This window comes from Artemia sp. Qi Xiang Cuo, chromosome 6 (genome assembly GCF_049724085.1).
Source record: "Artemia sp. Qi Xiang Cuo chromosome 6, ASM4972408v1, whole genome shotgun sequence".
Lineage (NCBI taxonomy): Eukaryota > Metazoa > Arthropoda > Branchiopoda > Anostraca > Artemiidae > Artemia > Artemia sp. Qi Xiang Cuo.
Genome location: NC_142799.1, coordinates 43,543,305 through 43,564,562, shown reverse-complemented (window position 1 = coordinate 43,564,562; position 21,258 = coordinate 43,543,305). Strand labels below are relative to the sequence as shown.

The window sequence follows — 21,258 nt, the reverse complement described above, 5'->3', positions numbered from 1 at the left end:
CTTCAGGAACGTTTGGCGCTTGTAAAAGCTCCCTTAGAAATAGCATTTCATTTAACATGTCTCCTGAAGATATTTTTTCGTAATTCTCAACTAAACAGCCAACTAATTTTAGCACTTCAGTCTCTGAACACTTTAGCAAGTTCCTGGTTTCCAAGATAGCAAACCGAAGTTATATTCCTTTATGCTTTGGCAACGCGTGTTGATTTCTTGTTGAAGCGTGTCAATACATTCTAACATCGATATAGTTCGTTTTCCAAAGTTAGAGGCTCGTCTGCAGCTTTTTCTCCGGACATCAGTTTCTTTCTTCTAATTATTTTAAAAAAACTACATGTTATACAGATTTAAAGTGACTGAATTACAAGGTCAAACATTACTACGTAAAGGGATTAGGAGGCACAGTTGGGGGGCTGGCACCCCCCTAACCACACGTTTTCGCAGCCTTTAAATAAAAAAAAAAAGTTTTTTAAACTGAAAGTAAGGAGCGACATTAAATCTTAAATCGAACAGAAATTATTCCGTATATGAAAGAGGCTGTGCCCTCCTCAACGCCTCGCTCTTTACGCTAAAGTTTTTTATTGTTTTAAAAAATAAAATTGTGAGACAGAGTCAAACTTTAGCGTAAAGAGCGAGGCGTTGAGGAGGGCACAGCCTCTTTCATATATTTTCAGGATAAAGCCCCCAGGCCCTAGGAAAGCTTAACCTCTAAATTTCAGCCCAATCGGACAACGTTAAAGGGGGGCTGTGGTGGGAGGGTCGAAACTTCCGGCCCAGTTTACCCCATGAAGATAAAGTCGGAGGAGGATGAAATTTTGCAAGCTTCTTAGTTTGACCTTGGGCTACAAAATGCGATTACCGCCGTCTCTCTGCAACCTCTAGGACCTGAAATCGCTTAACATTGTGGTGGGTCGCCTCTTTATAGAGGCACAAGTGTGCCTCCTTGATATGTCGTCGTTTGGCTAGGGGAATGTACATCTCATCACAAATAGCTTTTGCAAACTCCATTGCCTTTTTTACAGGACTGTCTCTATTATCATTCAAAAAGGCCTTTAAACTCCTAATTTTGATGAGGCACTTTTCGAAATTTATTTCAATAATTTACAGGTATTTTTGGGTGTGATGACTTCTTCAAGGACACTATTCTATAGACCTAAAAAGTACAAAAATGATATATCCCCATCGAGGTCAGCACAGTTTGAGCTGCTCCTCTGGTGTCGAGAGTTTCTTAAGAGTCACAAAGTTTCTCAATGGTATCGACAATCTTCTTAAAGCATTCAAACACTGGCTGAACAGCTTCAAAGTGAGCACTTCACATTGCTTCTGCAAGTCTTTTGACCGTAACTTCAGCATTTGCCAAGAGGACATTCCATCTATGTTTTGGGCATGAGACAAAAATGTACAACCTTTCCATAGTACAAAAAACGTCACACAGGAAGGAACTGTAGCAAAAGAGTGCACTCCGTAAATATTTAGTTAATGGTTTTCACAAGGTACAAACAATGCTTTAGGATTAAGCTTACAAATCCTAGCTTGTACTCCTGAATCTAAGCCAGCAATTGTTGGAGCGTTGTCGTAGCCCTGCCCTCGGCACATTGCTATATTCAGACCATCTTCTTTGATTGCATTTAAAATATCCTGTGGAATGTCCACGGCTCTGTTTCCTGTAAGCTGATAATAACCTTAAAAATGATTTCTTTGCTTCAGCTTTCTTGTTCTCAGATATACCCTGGCCTGGAGGCATATATGGTTCTTATGGAAGGGATGCTGGTATAAATGTCCGAAAGTGTTCATTTGATTGGAAATTGAAAGTTCTAGTTCTCTTCTTAAGAGTCAAAAGTGATCGAAGGGCAATTATCCTTCTCCCCCACGCTCTTTTTTCCCCAACTGTATCTGATCAAAATGTTGGGTCGACACAACCCCCAAGGGCCTGTGGACAAGCGCTGTAAGTTATGCCCTGGGGGTATATATGGTTTTTATTAAAGAGATGCTCGTATAAACTTCAGAGAGAGCTTATTTGATTTAAAGTTGAAAGTTCTAGTTTACTTTTATAGAGTCGAAAGAGATCGAAGGGAAATTGTCCCCCCACGCCCTTTTTCCCAAAAACCATCTGATAAAAATTTTGAGATAACAATTTTATTAAAACAGTTCAAACATCGGATAATAAAACTCCGAGGCTGGCACAAACCCTCAGTGCCCGGGGGAAAGTGTTTTAATCTATACCCCGGGATATACAAAGTTTTCATGAAAGGACAGGTCGTTTGTTACTTTGATTACTTGATTACGTTGCTTATTGTTACTTTGAAACCATGTTTACTTTGATGCTTTCTTCACTTTGTTATGTTTTTACTTTGGTATCGTTAATTTCAAACTAGTTTTGATACTTTAATGAGCATTTGGTGTTGAAAAAAGAGTTTGATTTTGAAATAATGAATTTTTAAAAGCTTGAATATTTTTGCAATAAAAAACTTTTTACAGTGCCTTTTTTACAGGACTGTCTCTATTATCATTCAAAAAGGCCTTTAAACTCCTAATTTTGATGAGGCACTTTTCGAAATTTATTTCAATAATTTACAGGTATTTTTGGGTGTGATGACTTCTTCAAGGACACTATTCTATAGACCTAAAAAGTACAAAAATGATATATCCCCATCGAGGTCAGCACAGTTTGAGCTGCTCCTCTGGTGTCGAGAGTTTCTTAAGAGTCACAAAGTTTCTCAATGGTATCGACAATCTTCTTAAAGCATTCAAACACTGGCTGAACAGCTTCAAAGTGAGCACTTCACATTGCTTCTGCAAGTCTTTTGACCGTAACTTCAGCATTTGCCAAGAGGACATTCCATCTATGTTTTGGGCATGAGAAAAAAATGTACAACCTTTCCATAGTACAAAAAACGTCACACAGGAAGGAACTGTAGCAAAAGAGTGCACTCCGTAAATATTTAGTTAATGGTTTTCACAAGGTACAAACAATGCTTTAGGATTAAGCTTACAAATCCTAGCTTGTACTCCTGAATCTAAGCCAGCAATTGTTGGAGTGTTGTCGTAGCCCTGCCCTCGGCACATTGCTATATTCAGACCATCTTCTTTGATTGCATTTAAAATATCCTGTGGAATGTCCACGGCTCTGTTTCCTGTAAGCTGATAATAACCTTAAAAATGATTTCTTTGCTTCAGCTTTCTTGTTCTCAGATATACCCTGGCCTGGAGGCATATATGGTTCTTATGGAAGGGATGCTGGTATAAATGTCCGAAAGTGTTCATTTGATTGGAAATTGAAAGTTCTAGTTCTCTTCTTAAGAGTCAAAAGTGATCGAAGGGCAATTATCCTTCTCCCCCACGCTCTTTTTTCCCCAACTGTATCTGATCAAAATGTTGGGTCGACACAACCCCCAAGGGCCTGTGGACAAGCGCTGTAAGTTATGCCCTGGGGGTACATATGGTTTTTATTAAAGAGATGCTCGTATAAACTTCAGAGAGAGCTTATTTGATTTAAAGTTGAAAGTTCTAGTTTACTTTTATAGAGTCGAAAGAGATCGAAGGGAAATTGTCCCCCCACGCCCTTTTTCCCAAAAACCATCTGATAAAAATTTTGAGATAACAATTTTATTAAAACAGTTCAAACATCGGATAATAAAACTCCGAGGCTGGCACAAACCCTCAGTGCCCGGGGGAAAGTGTTTTAAGCTATACCCCGGGATATACAAAGTTTTCATGAAAGGACAGGTCGTTTGTTACTTTGATTACTTGATTACGTTGCTTATTGTTACTTTGAAACCATGTTTACTTTGATGCTTTCTTCACTTTGTTATTTTTTTACTTTGGTATCGTTAATTTCAAACTAGTTTTGATACTTTAATGAGCATTTTGTGTTGAAAAAAGAGTTTGATTTTGAAATAATGAATTTTTAAAAGCTTGAATATTTTTGCAATAAAAAACGAACAAAGATTAATTAATAAAAACTTTCCGTAATAGAAGTTTTTTAAAGAAATATAAAAGTCATCTTTAAGTTTAAGTTGAGCAGATACAAATACCTGTTACAATTCAAACCCAAAATGACCAGAAATTACTATTAAAGAATAAATGAAATCCAAAACGAACAGAAATTAAATAATCAATCATAACAAAAAAATACAAGAAGTAATAATATAAATGAACAAACAAATCTCAAAGCGATTAATGCTTAAATCGAATATGCAAATCAATCTAAAAACGAAAAACAATATTTTTTCTACTGAAATATAAATGAAACCCAAAACAAACAGAAATTAAATAAACAATCAATGCAAACACGCATACAATAGATACCAATATAAATGAATGAATAGATCTTAAAACGAGTAAAACTTAAATTCAATATGCAAATCAAGCTTGAAACGAACAAAAATAACTACAAACAAGAGTTTGGGTACCGCCTCCTTCTCTCACAGCAAAAGTTTAAAACCTACTGCGTCATTGGCGATTTACTGAAAACGATTTATATTACAAATATTTTCTTTTGTACTTAATACTGAAAATAAATATTAAAATTGCAGTAAAGTTTTGAACTGATCAGTTTTCAGCAATTAATATTATTATAAATCAAATATTCAGTTTGATTTATTAGTTCTGTGTAAGATTGTTCAAGACGAATATAGTTTCACTATAAACAAGAGTTTGGATACTACCCCCTCCCTAACTGTAAAAACCTAAAGCCTACTGCGTTATTGGCGCTTCACTGAAAACGAATTATATTACAAATATTTTCTTTTCCAGATCTTACAGCATTGAAAAGGAAAACAAAAATCAAAGTGAAAAAAAATATTGAACTAATGGATTTTCAACAATTATTATCATTATACATCAAATATTAAATTTGATTTTGTTTATACTTTCCAAGACTGTTCAAGACGCAAACAGTTTTCAGTAAAGAGCAATTGACGCAGTAGGTTTTAGAATTTTACAGTGAGCGAAGGATTCGACACCCAAACTCTTGTTTGTATTAATTTTTGTTCATTTCAAGTTCGATTTTCATATTCAATTTAAGTTTTACTCGTTTTAAGATTTATTTATTCATTTATATTAGTATCTATTGTATGTTTGTTTGCATTGATTGTTTATTTAATTTCTGTTCGTTTTGGGTTTGATTTATAATTCAATAGCAAAATAATTTTTATTCGTTTTAAGCTTGATTTGCATATTCAATTTAAGCATTATTCGTTTTAAGATTTATTTATTCATTTATGTTATTAATTTTTCTATGTTTTTTTGCTATGATTGTTTATTTAATTTCTGTTCGTTTTGGGTTTTATATACTCTTTAATAGTAATTTCTGATCGTTTTGGGTTTGAATCTTAACACGTATTTGTATCTGCTCAGCTTAAGTTGAAAATGACCTTTACTTTTCTTTGAAAAACTTCTTTTACAGAAAGTTTTTTTTTAATTAATCAAAGAAAAAATTTCAAATGTTTGAAGTAAAGAGACCTGAGTTTTAAACCAATTCTATATTGGCGACATATATAGCCGGTGAGGAAAAGCAACTGCTGCGTAAAGCTTACGAGGATCTTTCAATTCGGGCTAAACTTCAAAAAGACAAGCTTGCTCTAACTTGATCGAAACCTTTTTGTAATTTTCTCAATCATCAGTAAACGTGAACTTATAATATCTTGTCTGTACATTATTCCCAAATATTTCACAGATGTTCTAGGGTGAACTTTTGCTCGCTCGACCGTCATTTATAAATTCCAGGCCACACTCCCTAAAGGGAGTGCGGCCATAGGAACATAGGCCAAAGGAACATAGCCCTAGACTATACACAAAGATTGCTGATTTTGCAGCGAATCTATTTTGGTAAATTTGCAATATTTTTTTGTAATCCTGTTAAAAAAAAAAAAAAAAATACAGCGAACTTGGGTATACAGCCTAGGGCTCTGCCGGGAGCGGAGATTGGTTACAGTTAAAATGTGACACATTTAAATTGGAAATGCCATTAGTAATCCAATCAATGTAAATTTTCCGTATGCAATGAAGTAAAATTTGTCATTATAGTATTTATTTCATAATAGGGATGAACTGCATTACCAAACAGTTCGAGGTAATGAACTGTAAGTAAGCAATGACTTGGTACAATAGTAAACGAAACTTAAAAAACCGTAATTTTGATAAAAAAAAAATAGATAAAAGCCATAAAAAATGGTTTTTATGCTGATTCCAAATATGTAAAGTTCATTAAGTTTAATGTTCCCCATCAAAAACTACAAACACGATAAGATTTGCCAGATTTTTGAAAAAGCAGGGAAACACTCTCAAGAATTGAAGTGATCTTCACGAAAATCACAATTTCAGGTTCGTTATACCAGAAAACTCAGCTGTAGAGGTTTCAAACTCCTATCTGCAAAAATGAGGAATTTTGTATGTTTGGCAGAAGAGAAATCAAGAGCTCTAGTGCCCTTTTTAAGTGGCCAAAACAGATTGGAGGGCACCTAGCCCACCTCCCATGCCCATTTTCTCTTCAAAAAGATCTGATTGAATTTTTAGGATAGTCATCTGATACTGCATAGTTGAAAGGTCACATAACTATGTTTTTGGTGATCACATGACCCTCCATAGTCCCTAGGGAAAGGGTTGTAAGTTACACAACTTGCCCCTAGGCTATTGTTAACATACTGGGAGGGTGGGGAGAGGATTTCTCATGGGGAGACTTTTCTGTGGAGACTTTATTTTTGGGGAGATTTTTGTGTAGATATTTTTACCGGGGTGGGGGTGGGAGAGCTGATTCCCTTTTCTGTGGAGAGGATATTTTTTCAGCTGAAAGTATGGAGCTACATTAAAACTTAAAACGAACAGAAAGTCTTCTGTATATGAGGGGGGCTGCCCCTTTCTCAATCCCTACTATTTACCCTAAAGTTTAAATTTTGTCCTGATTCTTTAGGAAAGACTGCTCAAAAACAACCCCCTCATATACAGAATAGTTTGTGTTAATTTTAATTTTTACTGTTGCTTCATACTTTCATATGAATTTTTTTTTTTTTTTTTTTTTTAGTTACCTTAGGAAGCCCAAAGGAAAAGTAAAACAACGAGATAATATACTTAGAACTTAGAACAGGGATATATTCAAGCAATTGGGGGATGGCTGGAATACAAATAATGCTAAATTTGATAGGATTATTAGTAATCTTGCTGCAAGATTCCTCTTCAAAACTAGCTATGGCAACAGTGCTATTTATCTCCTCTTCTGTGCTATACGCTGTAACAACAAAATTCTTGCTTCATTACAATCAGAGAATGTCTATTGCAGTCACTTCCAGTGTAACCGTTTTCTAGGCCAAACTCTTTAAGTTATGAATTTAGCCCTTGAGCATATACACAAGTTGCTAATTTTGTTGTTCAGCATTAATTCTGTCAAATTTGAAATATCTATTGTAAAATGAAAAAAAAAAAAATGGACTTTGCATATAACCATGGGCTATGTCCAAACATTAAGAGGGAAATCGGCTGAAATACGGAACTGGAAGCGCTTGAAAATTACTATAAATGAAGGTTTTCTGACTGTAATCAGGTAAGAATTTTACTATTGTAACATTAAGTTCAAGAGAGGGGGTACACTGCACTACTGCCAAATAATTTATATTGTATTTTGCAGTGGTGTTGCAAGGTCTTGTGACACCTGGCGTGGAATTTCAACTTGTCAACCTCCCCCCATCAAACATTTAAACCTTGTTGAGTCGTATTTGTTTATAGTGGAAACATGCAATTAAAAAAAGCTGTTTGAAGTGTTTAATTTAAGGAGTGAAAGAGGAAAAATAAATTGCGTGTTGCATAACATTGGTATGTAAACATTTTAATTTAAATAACTTACATAAATTTAAGTAGAATACAACACTTTTACACATATTAAAATTATTATTACAATATCGAACTTTACCATTTTAATTAGTGGCTTTTTCTGATAACACATTTTCCCTGTGTCCGCGAAATGGGAGATTTTGACCAGTTAAAAACAAAGTGGCGTCTAACAGTCTAAGACAAAATCTGTCAACAAGTTTGAAAACTGCCAAGTGGCATTGCTACTTTGCTACCCCACTTTTTGCACGGCGGGCCCTAGCCAATCATAGGTCCTTTTAGACCAATTTTCGTCACCACTCCAGGGCTTGCACCCGGGGCAATCCGCACCCTCCGCACCCCCTTCCTACGCCACTGGTATCTTGGCAATACAACCAAAATAAATTCACAGAGTACAAAGAAATATAGTAATATGTCAGGAGTGACAATAACTTGTGTGAATTTCTCCTCTCCCGTTGGCTTTTGAAAAAAAATGTAGAAATTTTGTTCAAAATATAAGAAACTGTTTAATGTATATCTTAGGAGTAGGCTCTGTCCCTTTAAATGGGGACTTGCCTGTTTGCAATGAAAACGGAGCCACGCTTAGTTTGAACTTGCATTACAGTGCTTGATTATGAATGATTTGATGCGAGGAATAAATGATATTGAATGATTATAGGAGAATATGGAGTCTCCTTACTCTAAATTATACAGAAAATGTAAGATGTAAAAAGAAAGGCTAAAAAATAACGTTATTTTAACTAGGACAAAAGGAGGAGAGGTTCAGAGGCATCCCTTGGCTACTCGCATTATCAGAACCGTTTTTATATTAATTTTTTAATTGTATTTCTAGCATTAGTGTGCATTTTACAATAAAATTAAGAGCGCGATTTTTTTATTTCTTTTCAAATCACAGAGGCTATTTTCGATCTTCATGGGGGTACAGTTTTCACTTCAATTTTTACCTATATATCTGTCAATATTAAAAAAAAGTCTGCGGGTATCTAGTCTAGGCCCTCGTTGGACCCAGACTGTATCAAAAATAAAGAATCGTTAACCATTAAAAATCATTAAGGTATGGGTTTGACTATCCTAAATCAAAGCGCTCTAAGTACATATTTGGAAAATATCGTCTGATTTCTGCAACAGTTTGTATAAGTGGCTTTTCCACATTTTGGTCATAAGCTGAAGGCTAATATTGGGATTTTGGAGCCCAATATCAAAACATATAAAACACATATTTCAGGAATATTGCTTGATTTTCACTAAATATGATATTTGAATATTATGAGGTTGTTTATTTTAAACATAAGGTTAATAATCCCATATAGAGTTATAAAATAGAAACATGTTTAACATTTGTTTAAGAAAAGCTTTGCCAAAATTCAGCCCTTGAGCCAGGCTAAGGGCCCCAAATTATCCAACCACTTTGATTAGTGAGCCCAAGTAGTAGGTAGGTAGTAGGGTCATGGGCGCCCATAAGCTGAATTCCAGAGGGGGGGGGGCAAACCGCATCTAATTGGCACTTTTAATGATATATAATGGAAATCTCAGAACAAAAATATAAAAATAAGGCAGCATCATTCAGCCAGGGGGGGGGGGGCCGAGCTCCCCCTGCCCCCCCCCCATATGGGCGTCCATGAGTAGGGTCTTTGTATCTTTGTGCTCTTTCAAAACTTGGTCTGATACATAAGTATTGGTATATAAAAAAACACAGGAAATTGATAAATGAATCTTTGGATCTTTATAATAGATCTTATAAAGTGATAACAGCTAGCGCTGCAGAAGACAAAGCGCTATTCCCTTGAACTAAAAAAAAAACGAACGCAAGCAGTTGAAATGAAAAGCAGCAAAAGTAGAACAGCTTATTATACCTCAATTACAAAAAGTGGACCATCCATTCATGGGGTTTATGAATATTTTGTTAATAATGCATTATCACGGTTTACTAAATTAAGACAGACTGAGTTGTGAAGTCAGTATTTTTTTCGAACTCCGCACTTAGGTTTGGTACTTTCTGTGCAAGTAAATCAGGCGAATTACGAAAGAAGAATTTTCAACACCTTGTACTATTTTAAAAGAAGTATTATTAAAGTCTCATACAGAAACTCGTTCCATATAGCACGAATTAAGATTTCGTCTTCTTATTTTTTATATATCAAGGTATATATAAGTATACCTTGGGCAAAATATAAGTGTTGAATCAAATACGATAGGAAGTTCAAATATTCCACGAAAGGTTTTTGATATTCGCCAAAAGCTATATTTAAGTATTTGTGACCTTTTTAAACAGTTTGTGATTACAAATTGTAAGTAAGAAGCGACTCGGGCCAGTAGTAATCGTAACTATAAAAACGTGAATTTAACAACGTTTAATCCATCAAAAGAATTCGCTTTTATGTTGTTTGTATGTAGCCCTATATATAATTCAGTAATTTTAATGTTACCCATCAAAAGCTACGAACTTTAGAAACTGGCTTAATTTTCAAAAAATAAAGGAAACAGACTCGAAAAGGCAAGTGATTATGCTGGAAATCACACCATTAGATTAAGCATATCTACAGTACAGGTTTCAAGCTTTTGTCTACGATAATATGGAAGAAAGATCAAGGATACGTGTTTATTTGGTTTTTCGTTTTCAAACTCTTTATTTTACCCAAGTGGAAAAATATCAAACTGACAGTTGTAAAAGACTGAGAGTGAGCTAATTTTGAGGTAAAATAAAAGTTCTAGTGCCCTTTTTAAGTGACCAAAAAGATTGTGTCAAAAGAAAATTGCATTTGTTTGGTATTTTCTGGCACCAAACTTTGATTTCGCTCCAAAGAGGACCAAGTACCTATCGAATAAAAATTCTGAGATAGCCAATCGAATTATAAATATCAAAAAATTATATATTTATCTTCCAAGTTGCAGAAGAAATCATACTACGCGGTGGCGTATTCGTTCCTGTAAAGTCACGTAGTCCATACAAGATAAATGGTTAATATGGACATTTATCTTAGTGCTTGATTTGACTTATAATTGGTTTTTCTTGAAATTAGGTTTAGTGACGAATAATTGTGCATCAGCTATTATAAAAGAGGGGCGTTGGGTCATGGTTTAGGCGCGTGGTGGATCGGCAGAGGCCTAAAATAGAGCATTTCAATGCAATAATCGTGTAGCTCTCCTTGAGCCTTTCAGATAAATGTAGAGAGGGTATGGTGGGGTAGGAATTAGTATCTCATTTCATTTAGACTAAGCCTGAATATGAATGCTGCCGGACGATGCCTCCCTTCTTGTCGAAGAAAAATGTTTTAATTTTGTAAAAACAAAAATAGTTTCAGCTATAATATCAATAGTGAGTAATATACAGTCTTAAATTGTAAGAAATACGTTTTAAAATACTTAATATTTATACTTATAAGCATCCTTAAATGGTTTACTTTTACTGTACCTAAACTCCTATATTATTTTGTGTTTTCAGTAAAGCGCTAGTTTTCTGCGTACTTTGATCGGTTGCTAAGTACTTTGCTATTACTCTGAAAAATACCGACCCAAGATAAGAATTTACATTTAGTCCAGGTCGTGTCCAAGGGAGAGGAGGTAGGGGGTTTGAACGTCCCTCGAAATGTTTGTTCGACTCGTAAAAACGTAAGAAAAATGAATTTAAACAAATTTTTGATGCGTTTTTTGTTTCCCCAACCAGAAAACAAGCTTTTGTCAACTAACTAAACTGATATTCTTTATATTTCATAAAATTGTAGACGGTGATTTGAAAGTGCATATAAGCTATTATGAAGGAGGGGCGGTGGGTTATTTTGAAATCGCAATGGTTGGGGAAATACCTGGAAGAATACATTTTCGTGTCACAATGTCCTAATCTCATTAGATCTTCAGATAAAAATAAAATGAGTTTTGGGGAAGGAGTGAGGTAAAAAATTGATATAAAATCCCTCTTGATTCCCAAAAATATGTTTGATCTTCTTGGGAGAGGTGGCAAACACTACTAAGAGCTCTATTATGGGCAATTTTGAGCAATTATATTTCATATACGATGCTTCATTGTATTTGAACATGTGTATACAATGTACTTAAACGCCAGAGAACCGTATAGTAGAGGTCACGATGGATTCAGCGACGTATAGTATTAAAAACCACGCATAATTTCCATTCATATAAACAATAATACTTCTTTCCGTCCACTCAAAATTCTTAGAAATATCATTAAGAACTTATTCAACCAAACTACAATCAATCGAAAATTGAGAATAAATATTCAAATTTTGTTCAAAAGTTTAATTACAGTATAAAATTTCAACTATTAAGCAATAAAAGCTGAAAAAACGTTACGCTAACAATCAATTTAAGATTATTGATATATACAATTTAAGAGCAATAAATCAGGGTTTATGGAGCCAGTATCCCACATGATAGACCTTGTCATGATTTGAAAAACGAACAGAAATTAAATAAAACAAGTACTTTTTTTTCAACTAAGAGTAAGTGACTAGCAGTCGTTCTGAAGTGACTAGGACAAAAAAAAAGATAAAGCATTATCACAAAGAGTGGGGTAAGGTGAGGAGGGGGCACCCCCTTAATATAGAGTATAAATTCTGTTCGATCACATATTCTCCTAATGAAAGGAGATCAGAGGTACAATCAACATCGTAAAACATATGAGAAATATCATATCAAAGGTTTTATGGTAACGAACTGTAAGTAAGGAGCGACCGACCCAGCTAAAAAGAAACCGAAATCCTAAAAAACGGAATTTTGACACCAATAAATATATCAAAAGAATCAGATTTTTATGCTGATTTCAAATATATAAATTTAATCAAGTTTAGTCTCAACCATCAAAAGGTACTTTTCGGAGAAAATTTGCCTTATTTTCGAAAAAAGGGGGAAACACCACCTAAACGTCATAGAACTTTAATGAAAATCTCACCACCGGATTCAGCGTATCAGAGAACGCTACTGTAGAAGTTTCAAGCTCCTATCTGCAAAAATGTGGAATTTTGTATTTTTTGTCAGGAGAAATATCACGGATGCGTGTTTATTTATTTTTTTATTTTTTTTTTCATTTCCCCAGGGGTGATCGTATCAATTCAGTAGCCATAGAATATCGTAAGAGGGCTCATTTGCACGGAAATCAATAGTTCTAGTGTCCTTTTTAAGTTACCAAAAAATTGGAGGGCAACTTGGCCCCCTCCCATGCTCATTTTTTCCCTAAGTCACCCAATTAAAACTTTGAGATAGCCATTTTATTCAGCATAGTCGAAAATCTAATTAGTATGTCTTAATAATAATAAATATTAAAAAAAAAATAAACATGTCTTTGAGGATGACCTTAATCCCCCACAGTTTCCGAGGGAAGGGCTACAAGTTATGAACTTTGCCCATTGTTTACATATAGTATTGGTTATTGGGAAGTATATAGACGTTTTCAGGAAGGATTTTTTCTGGTGGGGGGTGGGTTGGAGGAGTGGGTTACGCGGGACAATCATTCAGTGCAGGATGTTTCCTTGGGGTAAGGGACATTTCTATGAAGGGGGGTGCCGGATTTTTCAGCATTATTTAAAAAAATAATCAGAAATTAAATTAACTTAATTACGGAATTACTGAAAGCAAGAAGCAACATTAAAACTTAAAACGAACAGAAATTATTACGTATATTAGGAGGTTCACCCCCAAGTCAATACCTTGCTCTTTACGCTACAGTTTTTTTAGTACTTTCAAAAGAGCTATCTATTCTAATTCAACGGCCTTTATGACTCAGGGGTTTGTGATTCAAACAAATTCGAACTTTAGCGTCATTACGTAAGTTAATTCGTAAATTACCTCAAAACAAAATTTCGAGAAAGTCATTTAGCAAAAAAAAAATTAATATGCAAATTTTGTTTTAATTATTCATGTACGATGAGAAAAAATTAAAGCTACATTAACTCAAAAACGTTCAGGAATTAAATAAAAAACAAGTTTTTATTAGCTAAAAGTAAGGAGTGACATTAAAATTTAAAACGAACAGAAATTATTCCGTATATGAAACGGGCTGTCCCCTGCTCAACGCCCCACTCTTTACGCTAAAGTTTTTTATTGTTTTAAAAAATAAAGTTGTGAGACAGAGTCAAATTTTAGCGCAAAGAGCGAGGCGTTGAGGAGGGGACAGCCCCTTTCGTATACGGAATAATTTCTGTTCGTTTTAAATTTTAATATTGCTCCATACTTTCAGTTAAGAATTTTTTTTTTTTTAATTCTTACTCTAAAACAAACCTCCTGAATTAGAATTTTCCTAATATATGTGTTCTGACAGGGACTATCTCGGTACAAGAGTGCTTCTGTGAGTGATATTCTTACTATTACTACTGCTACCGAATTTCTAGAATAAATTAGCATTAACTTATATCATTATTCAAGATTACTAGCCTATATTACTGCTATTAATATATACAAAATTTATTTGAGCTACGAAATGAACAGAGATTTTTTTTTTTTTTAAATATAGTTTTTCTAACGTAATTAAAGAGCAAAGTTAAAACGAGCAGAAAAAAATAAAAGCAAGATGTCAAATTTTAGAAGAATCAGAAATTGGTCTTCATAGGAGAGTTGAAATAAAGACTGTCGGAAGTTAAAATTAACAACAATTCGAAACTTAAAATGACTAGGAATAACTAGAGGTACTCTTGTTTTTGCCAAAAGCAAGGGTGACATTTATGGTTTACTGAAAAGAGAGTAAATTTAAGCAGTTATTATTACAAAATTAAAAAGTTAAATACTTCTTAAACTTCTAGGAGTACAGTTTTTTCCACTCTAGTATATATAGCTTAGAAAAGTCAACTTAGCTTTATTGGTTTGACATGCAATGAGTGTTCTTTTCATTTATATTCTTTTTTTTCAAATCCATCAAACGTATAGAAGTTAATTAGCTAAACAAAACTTTCAATCTTAGCTACTTATTCAGTTTTTAGTAAAGGGGGAATGAGAATCTAGTTTTGTGCGAGGTCTGAGGGACGTTAACGCTAAACTTACTTTACACGGGGAATAGGCATATTACGAAACGCAAAAAAAAAAAAACAGAAAAAAAACAGATCTCCTCAATTGATGAGCGACCCCTTGCAACTCCCTGGATAGAAGCATCTTTTAGTAGACTGTAGGTTTTCTAATTGTTGAACTATCCGTGTTATGAATGTGAATGTGTTGATTCGTGCGATTGCAATCAGCTTTGAAGTAGATTAGGCTATAAGGAGGAGGGACGTGATCCTTCTTCGATGTTAGTTTTCATAACTGGTATTATCGGGAACTTTGACATTATGATGGTTCAAGTGGGTTGAAATGCAAGTGTTAAACGCAGTCTCTTGTTCTACAAATATGAACCTTCGAAATATAAGCTAACTATTGTAAATCAAATAACTATTTTTAAAATTCAAGTCCTTACAATAATACCTTCATACTATATGAGTTGCAACATTAACATTAGAAGGACTTAACGTTATAAGGAAAATAAAAGGTGGTGTGAATGCCAGCTACGCTACTCAAAAGTGTTTTTGTATGACACAGCTTAATAATACTTGAACTTACCGAAAATAGTGGATAGTATCATAAATCCAAGCACGGCAGCAAGCAGCCCTGTGAAAATAATGTTATCCACCTTAACTTCTGTGCTGTTCCTAAGCAAATTTGACTCATTAATAGATAGGTTGAACACTAATTCGCGATCATGAGAAATATTCAGGCTATTATTTTGTACAAATAGGTCTTTATAGACAACTTCCTCCATTGCCGCTGTTCAAGGTTAGCATAAACCAGAGCCAGACGTCATGGTAGAGAGTTGAGCTTACTTCAGGAACTAATATCTAGTTGAGGCAAGATCTTACCTATCATATCTAAACTAGCTTTTTTAGCTACAGCGCTTGTCTGTTCGACGCTCTAACCAATTTCGTAAGAAAAGTCAAAGAGCAATTCCATCTTTTTGAAGGGAAACAAATGAGCCAAATAGCTTTTCTTGGGAAATTAAATAAGTTTAATTAATTGTCATGGACAGTTAAATGCTTTTCATAGACAATTAAATATGCCGTTACCAGGTTATGCATTATGCATATTTGACTTATGCATTGGTATGTAACAGTGACCTGCCTTATTCTGTAATTGCAGGAGTGGACTGGGGCCAAGCATGAAGCGCTCTATCCAGGTGGAGGACTAGAGGTGCGAACTATTTTGGTTTTCCAGCCAGACAGAGAGAGAGAGAGAGAATAACTCGATGAAACCAGTTCAAACAAGGTGCAATATGCATACATCTATGCTAAAAAAAAGTTGAGCGTGGACTAAGGTTTTGAAGGGGTTAATAGGGGGGGCCTATTCAATGAATTCAATGAAAGATACTGAACATTATCTGGTACTTGTGCACTAATTGGCACACCGCTATAGACTATCCAACGAATGCAGATATGGAGGCCCGTAAAGCGGGTAATTGCTATCTAAATTGATCGAAGAGTATGGTTTCTCATTGAATTTATAATATTTAAACTGTTGTTTTTTGGGGTTTAGGGGGGACCAGGTACCTAGGTTATGTTACGTATTTAATATATGCTATGCTTTACCCCTCTCCACCCCCATGTGCAAATATATAGCCCAAATTTGTTTCTAAACTATTATATATTCATCCTATTTTATTTTTTTTTATTAGCGTTAACCAAACTTGACTTCTTTCGTGTGTACCATTTAGTGCACAAGTACCCATTATCTTTTGATTGCAGATCCAACGAGTGGAATATCCTTTCTCCAAAATGTTGGAAGTGGAAGGGGTAAGAGGCTATTGGAGAGGCCATAAGCCCACGCCATCCTTCCAAAATTGTAGACTGAAAATCATTGCGTGATTCCACTTCAGCAATGTGCAACGTACTTATAATTTGTAAAAAAAAAGTTAGTGGTAAGAAGCGGGAGGCTGGAAGAGTGTGCTGGAGGAGGGGTGGGCTCAAATTATGCTCCAACTGTGACATATCTAAATTTATAGTATGATTTTAACTGAAGGAAGGTGCTAAATGATAAACTTTTGACGTGCTTCCATCATTATAATTATACAAGATATTTATTTTTAGGCACAAAAACATATTCTTCATCCATCAATCCAAAAAACAAATCACTAGGACTTGGATTTAGATTAGTAAATTCACAATCGAAGTTCCCAACTTAACAGAAATTAATATAAATGAGGACATTTGCAACAAATAAACAGAAATCACAATTATAAATCAGAGAAACTTAAAATAAATGTAAATTAGTGTAAATTGCTGCAATAAATGTAAATTATTGTATAAAAGAGGGGTTGGCAGCTTCCTTAAACCGTGTTAAGGCTAGAGCATCATTTGCACTTTATTGAAAATTATATGATTTGTACTTTACTGACAAAGATATAATTGTTTTTACTTTTATAACTTTAATGAACCAAATAATATTAACATTTTGATTACTAAATATCAGTATATGTATATTAACCTGACAATGCACACTGTAAAATGCAAATTATGTTCTGGCCTAGGGAAGGCATAGGGGTTTTGCGCCCAACTTATGTTAATTTCTGCTCTTTTTGAGCTCGACTCAGTTATTTGTTCTAATTTCTGTTCGTTTTGGGTTTCATTTATTTATCGATGCTGATTTGTGGTAGTTTCACGCTTGGTAGATTATTTGATTTCATTTTTGCTCATTTTTTGTTTAATGGAGTTCTTTACTTTTCTTTGAAAAATTTATTTTGTGGAAAACGTTTTTTAAATTAATTTCTGTTCGTTTTATATTGACATAGTCTTTTCAGGGAAAAAGAAAATAATAGTGTAAATCTTTTCGTTTTTTTTAAAGACTTTATAGTTTGGCCTGCTATTTGTATGCTGGAGAAAAATTTTCAGCAGTTTTAACAACACACAGCCTTTTAAAAATCTGGACACAAATTATAGTGTTTAATTTAGTTTCATACTTCCTCTATTTGACCTGAAATGGAAAACTTGATACCATTCGTAAAAATCTGTTTACTTTCTTTGATAGCTTGAATACACTTACGCTATTTTGATTCGGTTAAATTTTAAGAGCAGAAGTAGCCCCGAAAGTTTGAACATAATACCCTCAGTTGTTCTTGGAATACAGCTGAGATGCCTTATTGGGAATTAGCACTAACACGGTGCATTTTTATTTAATCTTAAGGCAACATTTAGTTTTTAAACATGATGGGCAAATGGGAGGGTGGGCGGGGGAGGGGATTAGCTGCCCTTCGATCACTTTCGACTATTAAAAAGAGCATCAGCCCTTTCTATTGTCAATCGAATTAGCCCTCTTCAAAGTTTCCACGACAACTCCTTCGATACGAAGTGCCCTGGTCTAAACAACAACAACAAAAAAATAATACATTATACCCACATCGATCTTTACTATAAGAATGTCAAGCCTCCCAATCACTTTTGAATATTAAAAAGGACACTAGGCCTTTCGATTTCCAATCGAATGAGCCCTTTTTGAAACGACAACGCTTTCTATAATAACCTTATATGCCCCGAGTGCATAAATTACAACCTTTACCCAAAGGGCTGTTAGGGTGGTTGTCATCCTCTAAGACCTAATGTCCAGAAATTACTACTATGTTAAACAAAATGGCTATCTCAAAATTTTGATTGGATGTGTTTGGGGAAATGGTGGGCGTGAGAGGGGCGTTAGTCGCTCTCCAATAACTTTCAACTATTAAAAATGGCACTAGCCCTTTCAATTTCCAATCAAATGAGCCTTCTTGAATTTTCTACGACAACACTTTCAATAAAAACCTTATATGCCCCCGGGCATAACTAACCACCCTCACCCTGCCCGCCAGGGGGGGGGGGGGGTGGTCATTCTCAAAGACCTAAATTCCAGAATTTTCTACTACGTTCAACAAAATGGTTATCTGAATATTTTGATTGCATATGTTTGGAGGAATGGTGGGCCTGAGAGGGGGGTGAATTACCCTCCAATCACTTTCGACTACAAAAAAGGGCACTAGCCCTCAATTTCCTATTGAATGAGCCCATTTTGAAGTTTTACGACAACTCTACCTAGAAAAATCTTATAGCACCCAGGGCATAACTTACAACCTTTGCACTTGGGGCTCTGGTGGGTTTGTCATCTTTAAATACATAATTTCTAGAACTTTCAACTACGTTGAACAAAATGGCTATTTCTAAGCTTTGATTGAATATTTTTGGGAAAATGATGGGTGTGAGAGGGGGTTAATTACTCTCCACTCACTTTCGACTATTAAAAAGGGCAATTTCAGTTTCCAATCAAATGAGTCCTTTTTGAAATTTTTACAACAGCTTTCCATATAAACCTTATATACCCCCAGGGCATAACTTACAACCCTTGCACTGAGGACTCTGAGGGGGCTATCATCCTAACAGACGTAATTTCCAGAACTTTCAACTACGTTGAACAAAATGTACATTTCAAAATTTTGATTGGATGTGTTTGGGAAAATGGTGGGCGTGAGAGGGGCGTTAGTCTCTCTCCAATTCACTTTCAACTATTAAAAAACGCACTAGCCCTTTCAATTTTCAATTGAATGAGCCCTTTTGAAGTTTCTACGACAACGCTTTCAATAAAAACCTTATATGCCCCCAGGGCATAACTTACAACCCTTGCCCTGAGGGCTGTCGGGGGGGGGAGGTTGTCATCCTGAAAGACCTAATTCACAAAACTTTCAACTACGTTGAATAAAATGGCTATCTAACAATTTTGATTGGATGTGATTGGGGAAAAGGTGGGCGTGAGAGGCGTGTTAGTTGCTTTCCAATCACTTTTGACTATTAAAAAGGACACTGGCCATTTCAATATCCTCTCAAATGAGCCCTTTTTGAAGTTTCTACGACAAAGCGTTCTATAAAAACATTATATGCCCCCAGGGCATAACTTACAACCCTTGCCCTGAGGGTTGTGGGGGTTTTCATCCTCAAAAACCTAATTTACAGAACTTGAAACTACGTTGAAGAAAGTGCCTATTTCAAAATTTGGATTGGATGTGTTTGCGGGAAAGGTGGGCTTGAGAGGGGGTTATGTTGCCCTCCAATCACTGTAGACTATTAAAAAGGGCACTATCCCTTCGAATTTCCAATCGAATGATCCTTTTTTGAAGTTTCTACGGAAACACCTTCAAAAAAAATCTTATATGCCCCCAGGGCATAACTTACAACTCTTGCCCTGGGGGATGTGCGGGAGTGTCCTCCTCAAAAAGATAATTTCTTTCTGGAAATCAACTACGCTTAACAAAATGGCTATCTCAAAATTTTGATTGGGTGTGTTTCGGGAATGGTGGGCATGGCTGGGGCGTTAGTCGCCTTCCAATCACTTTCGACCATTAAAAAGGGCAAAAGCCCCTCCAATTTCCAATTGAATGAGCCCTTTTCGAAGTTTATACAATTTCTTCGATTTGACAACTTCTTCGATACGAAGTGCCCTGCTCTAAAGGAAAAAATAATAAATAATACATTGTGCCAATATCATTCTTATATGCCCCCAGGGAATAACTTAAAACCCTTGCCATGTAGGTTGTGGGGGAATGTCCTTCTCAAAAACATAATTTCTAGCTGGAAATTAACTACGCTGAACAAAATGGCTATCTCAATGAGCCCTGTATTTGAAAAAAAAATAATACATTGTGCCAACATCGTTCTTTACTTAGGCAGCGCGATTGCGCTGCCTATGATTCGAAAGAAACGGATATATAAGAATACAAAAAAGACGAATTTATGAAAACTAATAGCCTGCTAGACTAATTAAATTAAAATTATTATCATTAATATTAGCGTGTGCTTATATTAACCGAAACTATGAAAATAGCTGCGATAAAGTTGTATTAAAAAAACTGCCTTTTAATTTGTCCTAAACATGCAAAATTCGTTTAGTTTAAAGCTACAAATCTAGAAATTCTGCCAAACTCTTGAAAGAAGGGAAACGAATCCCAAACAAGAAGAGGTATCTTTGTGAAAATCACACCCTCAAATTTAGCATATCATGAAACCCTAGTGAAGAAGCCTTAAGTATTTATTTACAAAATGTGAAATTCTTTTTTTTAAGAAAAGGATGGTCACTCATGAAAGTTATTTTGTTTTATTATTTTTTTTTCCCTAGGGCTTATGTCATTCACTTAGTCCTGAAATATTGGGAGCCGGCTGAATTGGCTAGGAAATTGAAAGTTTTATCGCTATTTTTCAGTTGCAAAAGAACTTGTGTCACAGAATAGTGGAATAATCCACTATTAGATGCAGCAAAACAACAATTTTTGTCCAAAAAAGGGCCAAAATGTTGTCGATTTAAAATTATAGTAAAACTAAATAATGAGCTTCCCAACTTCAGGGTCCATTATACCTTGTGGTGATGTCTTTGTTAGTACAGTTATAGGGCAGTCCGTATAAAATTAACATTTTTAAGATTTGTTTAACCAAATTAATTTATTGGAGGTTTCATAAACTATGTAAA

The 21,258-nt window shown here is 34.9% G+C and overlaps 1 protein-coding gene across 1 annotated transcript in view; it reads right to left on the bottom strand.

The window, feature by feature from the left end:
* Window positions 1–15,598, bottom strand: part of LOC148951259 (5-hydroxytryptamine receptor 2A-like) — a 208,534-nt gene extending 192,936 nt beyond the window's left edge. Inside the window, exon 1 of the mRNA XM_089091042.1 lies at window positions 15,352–15,598. Within this exon, the coding sequence (XP_088947168.1) occupies window positions 15,352–15,550 (199 nt within the window). The 5' untranslated portion in view covers window positions 15,551–15,598. The remainder of the gene's footprint in view (window positions 1–15,351) is intronic.
* Window positions 15,599–21,258: the final 5,660 nt, after the last annotated feature.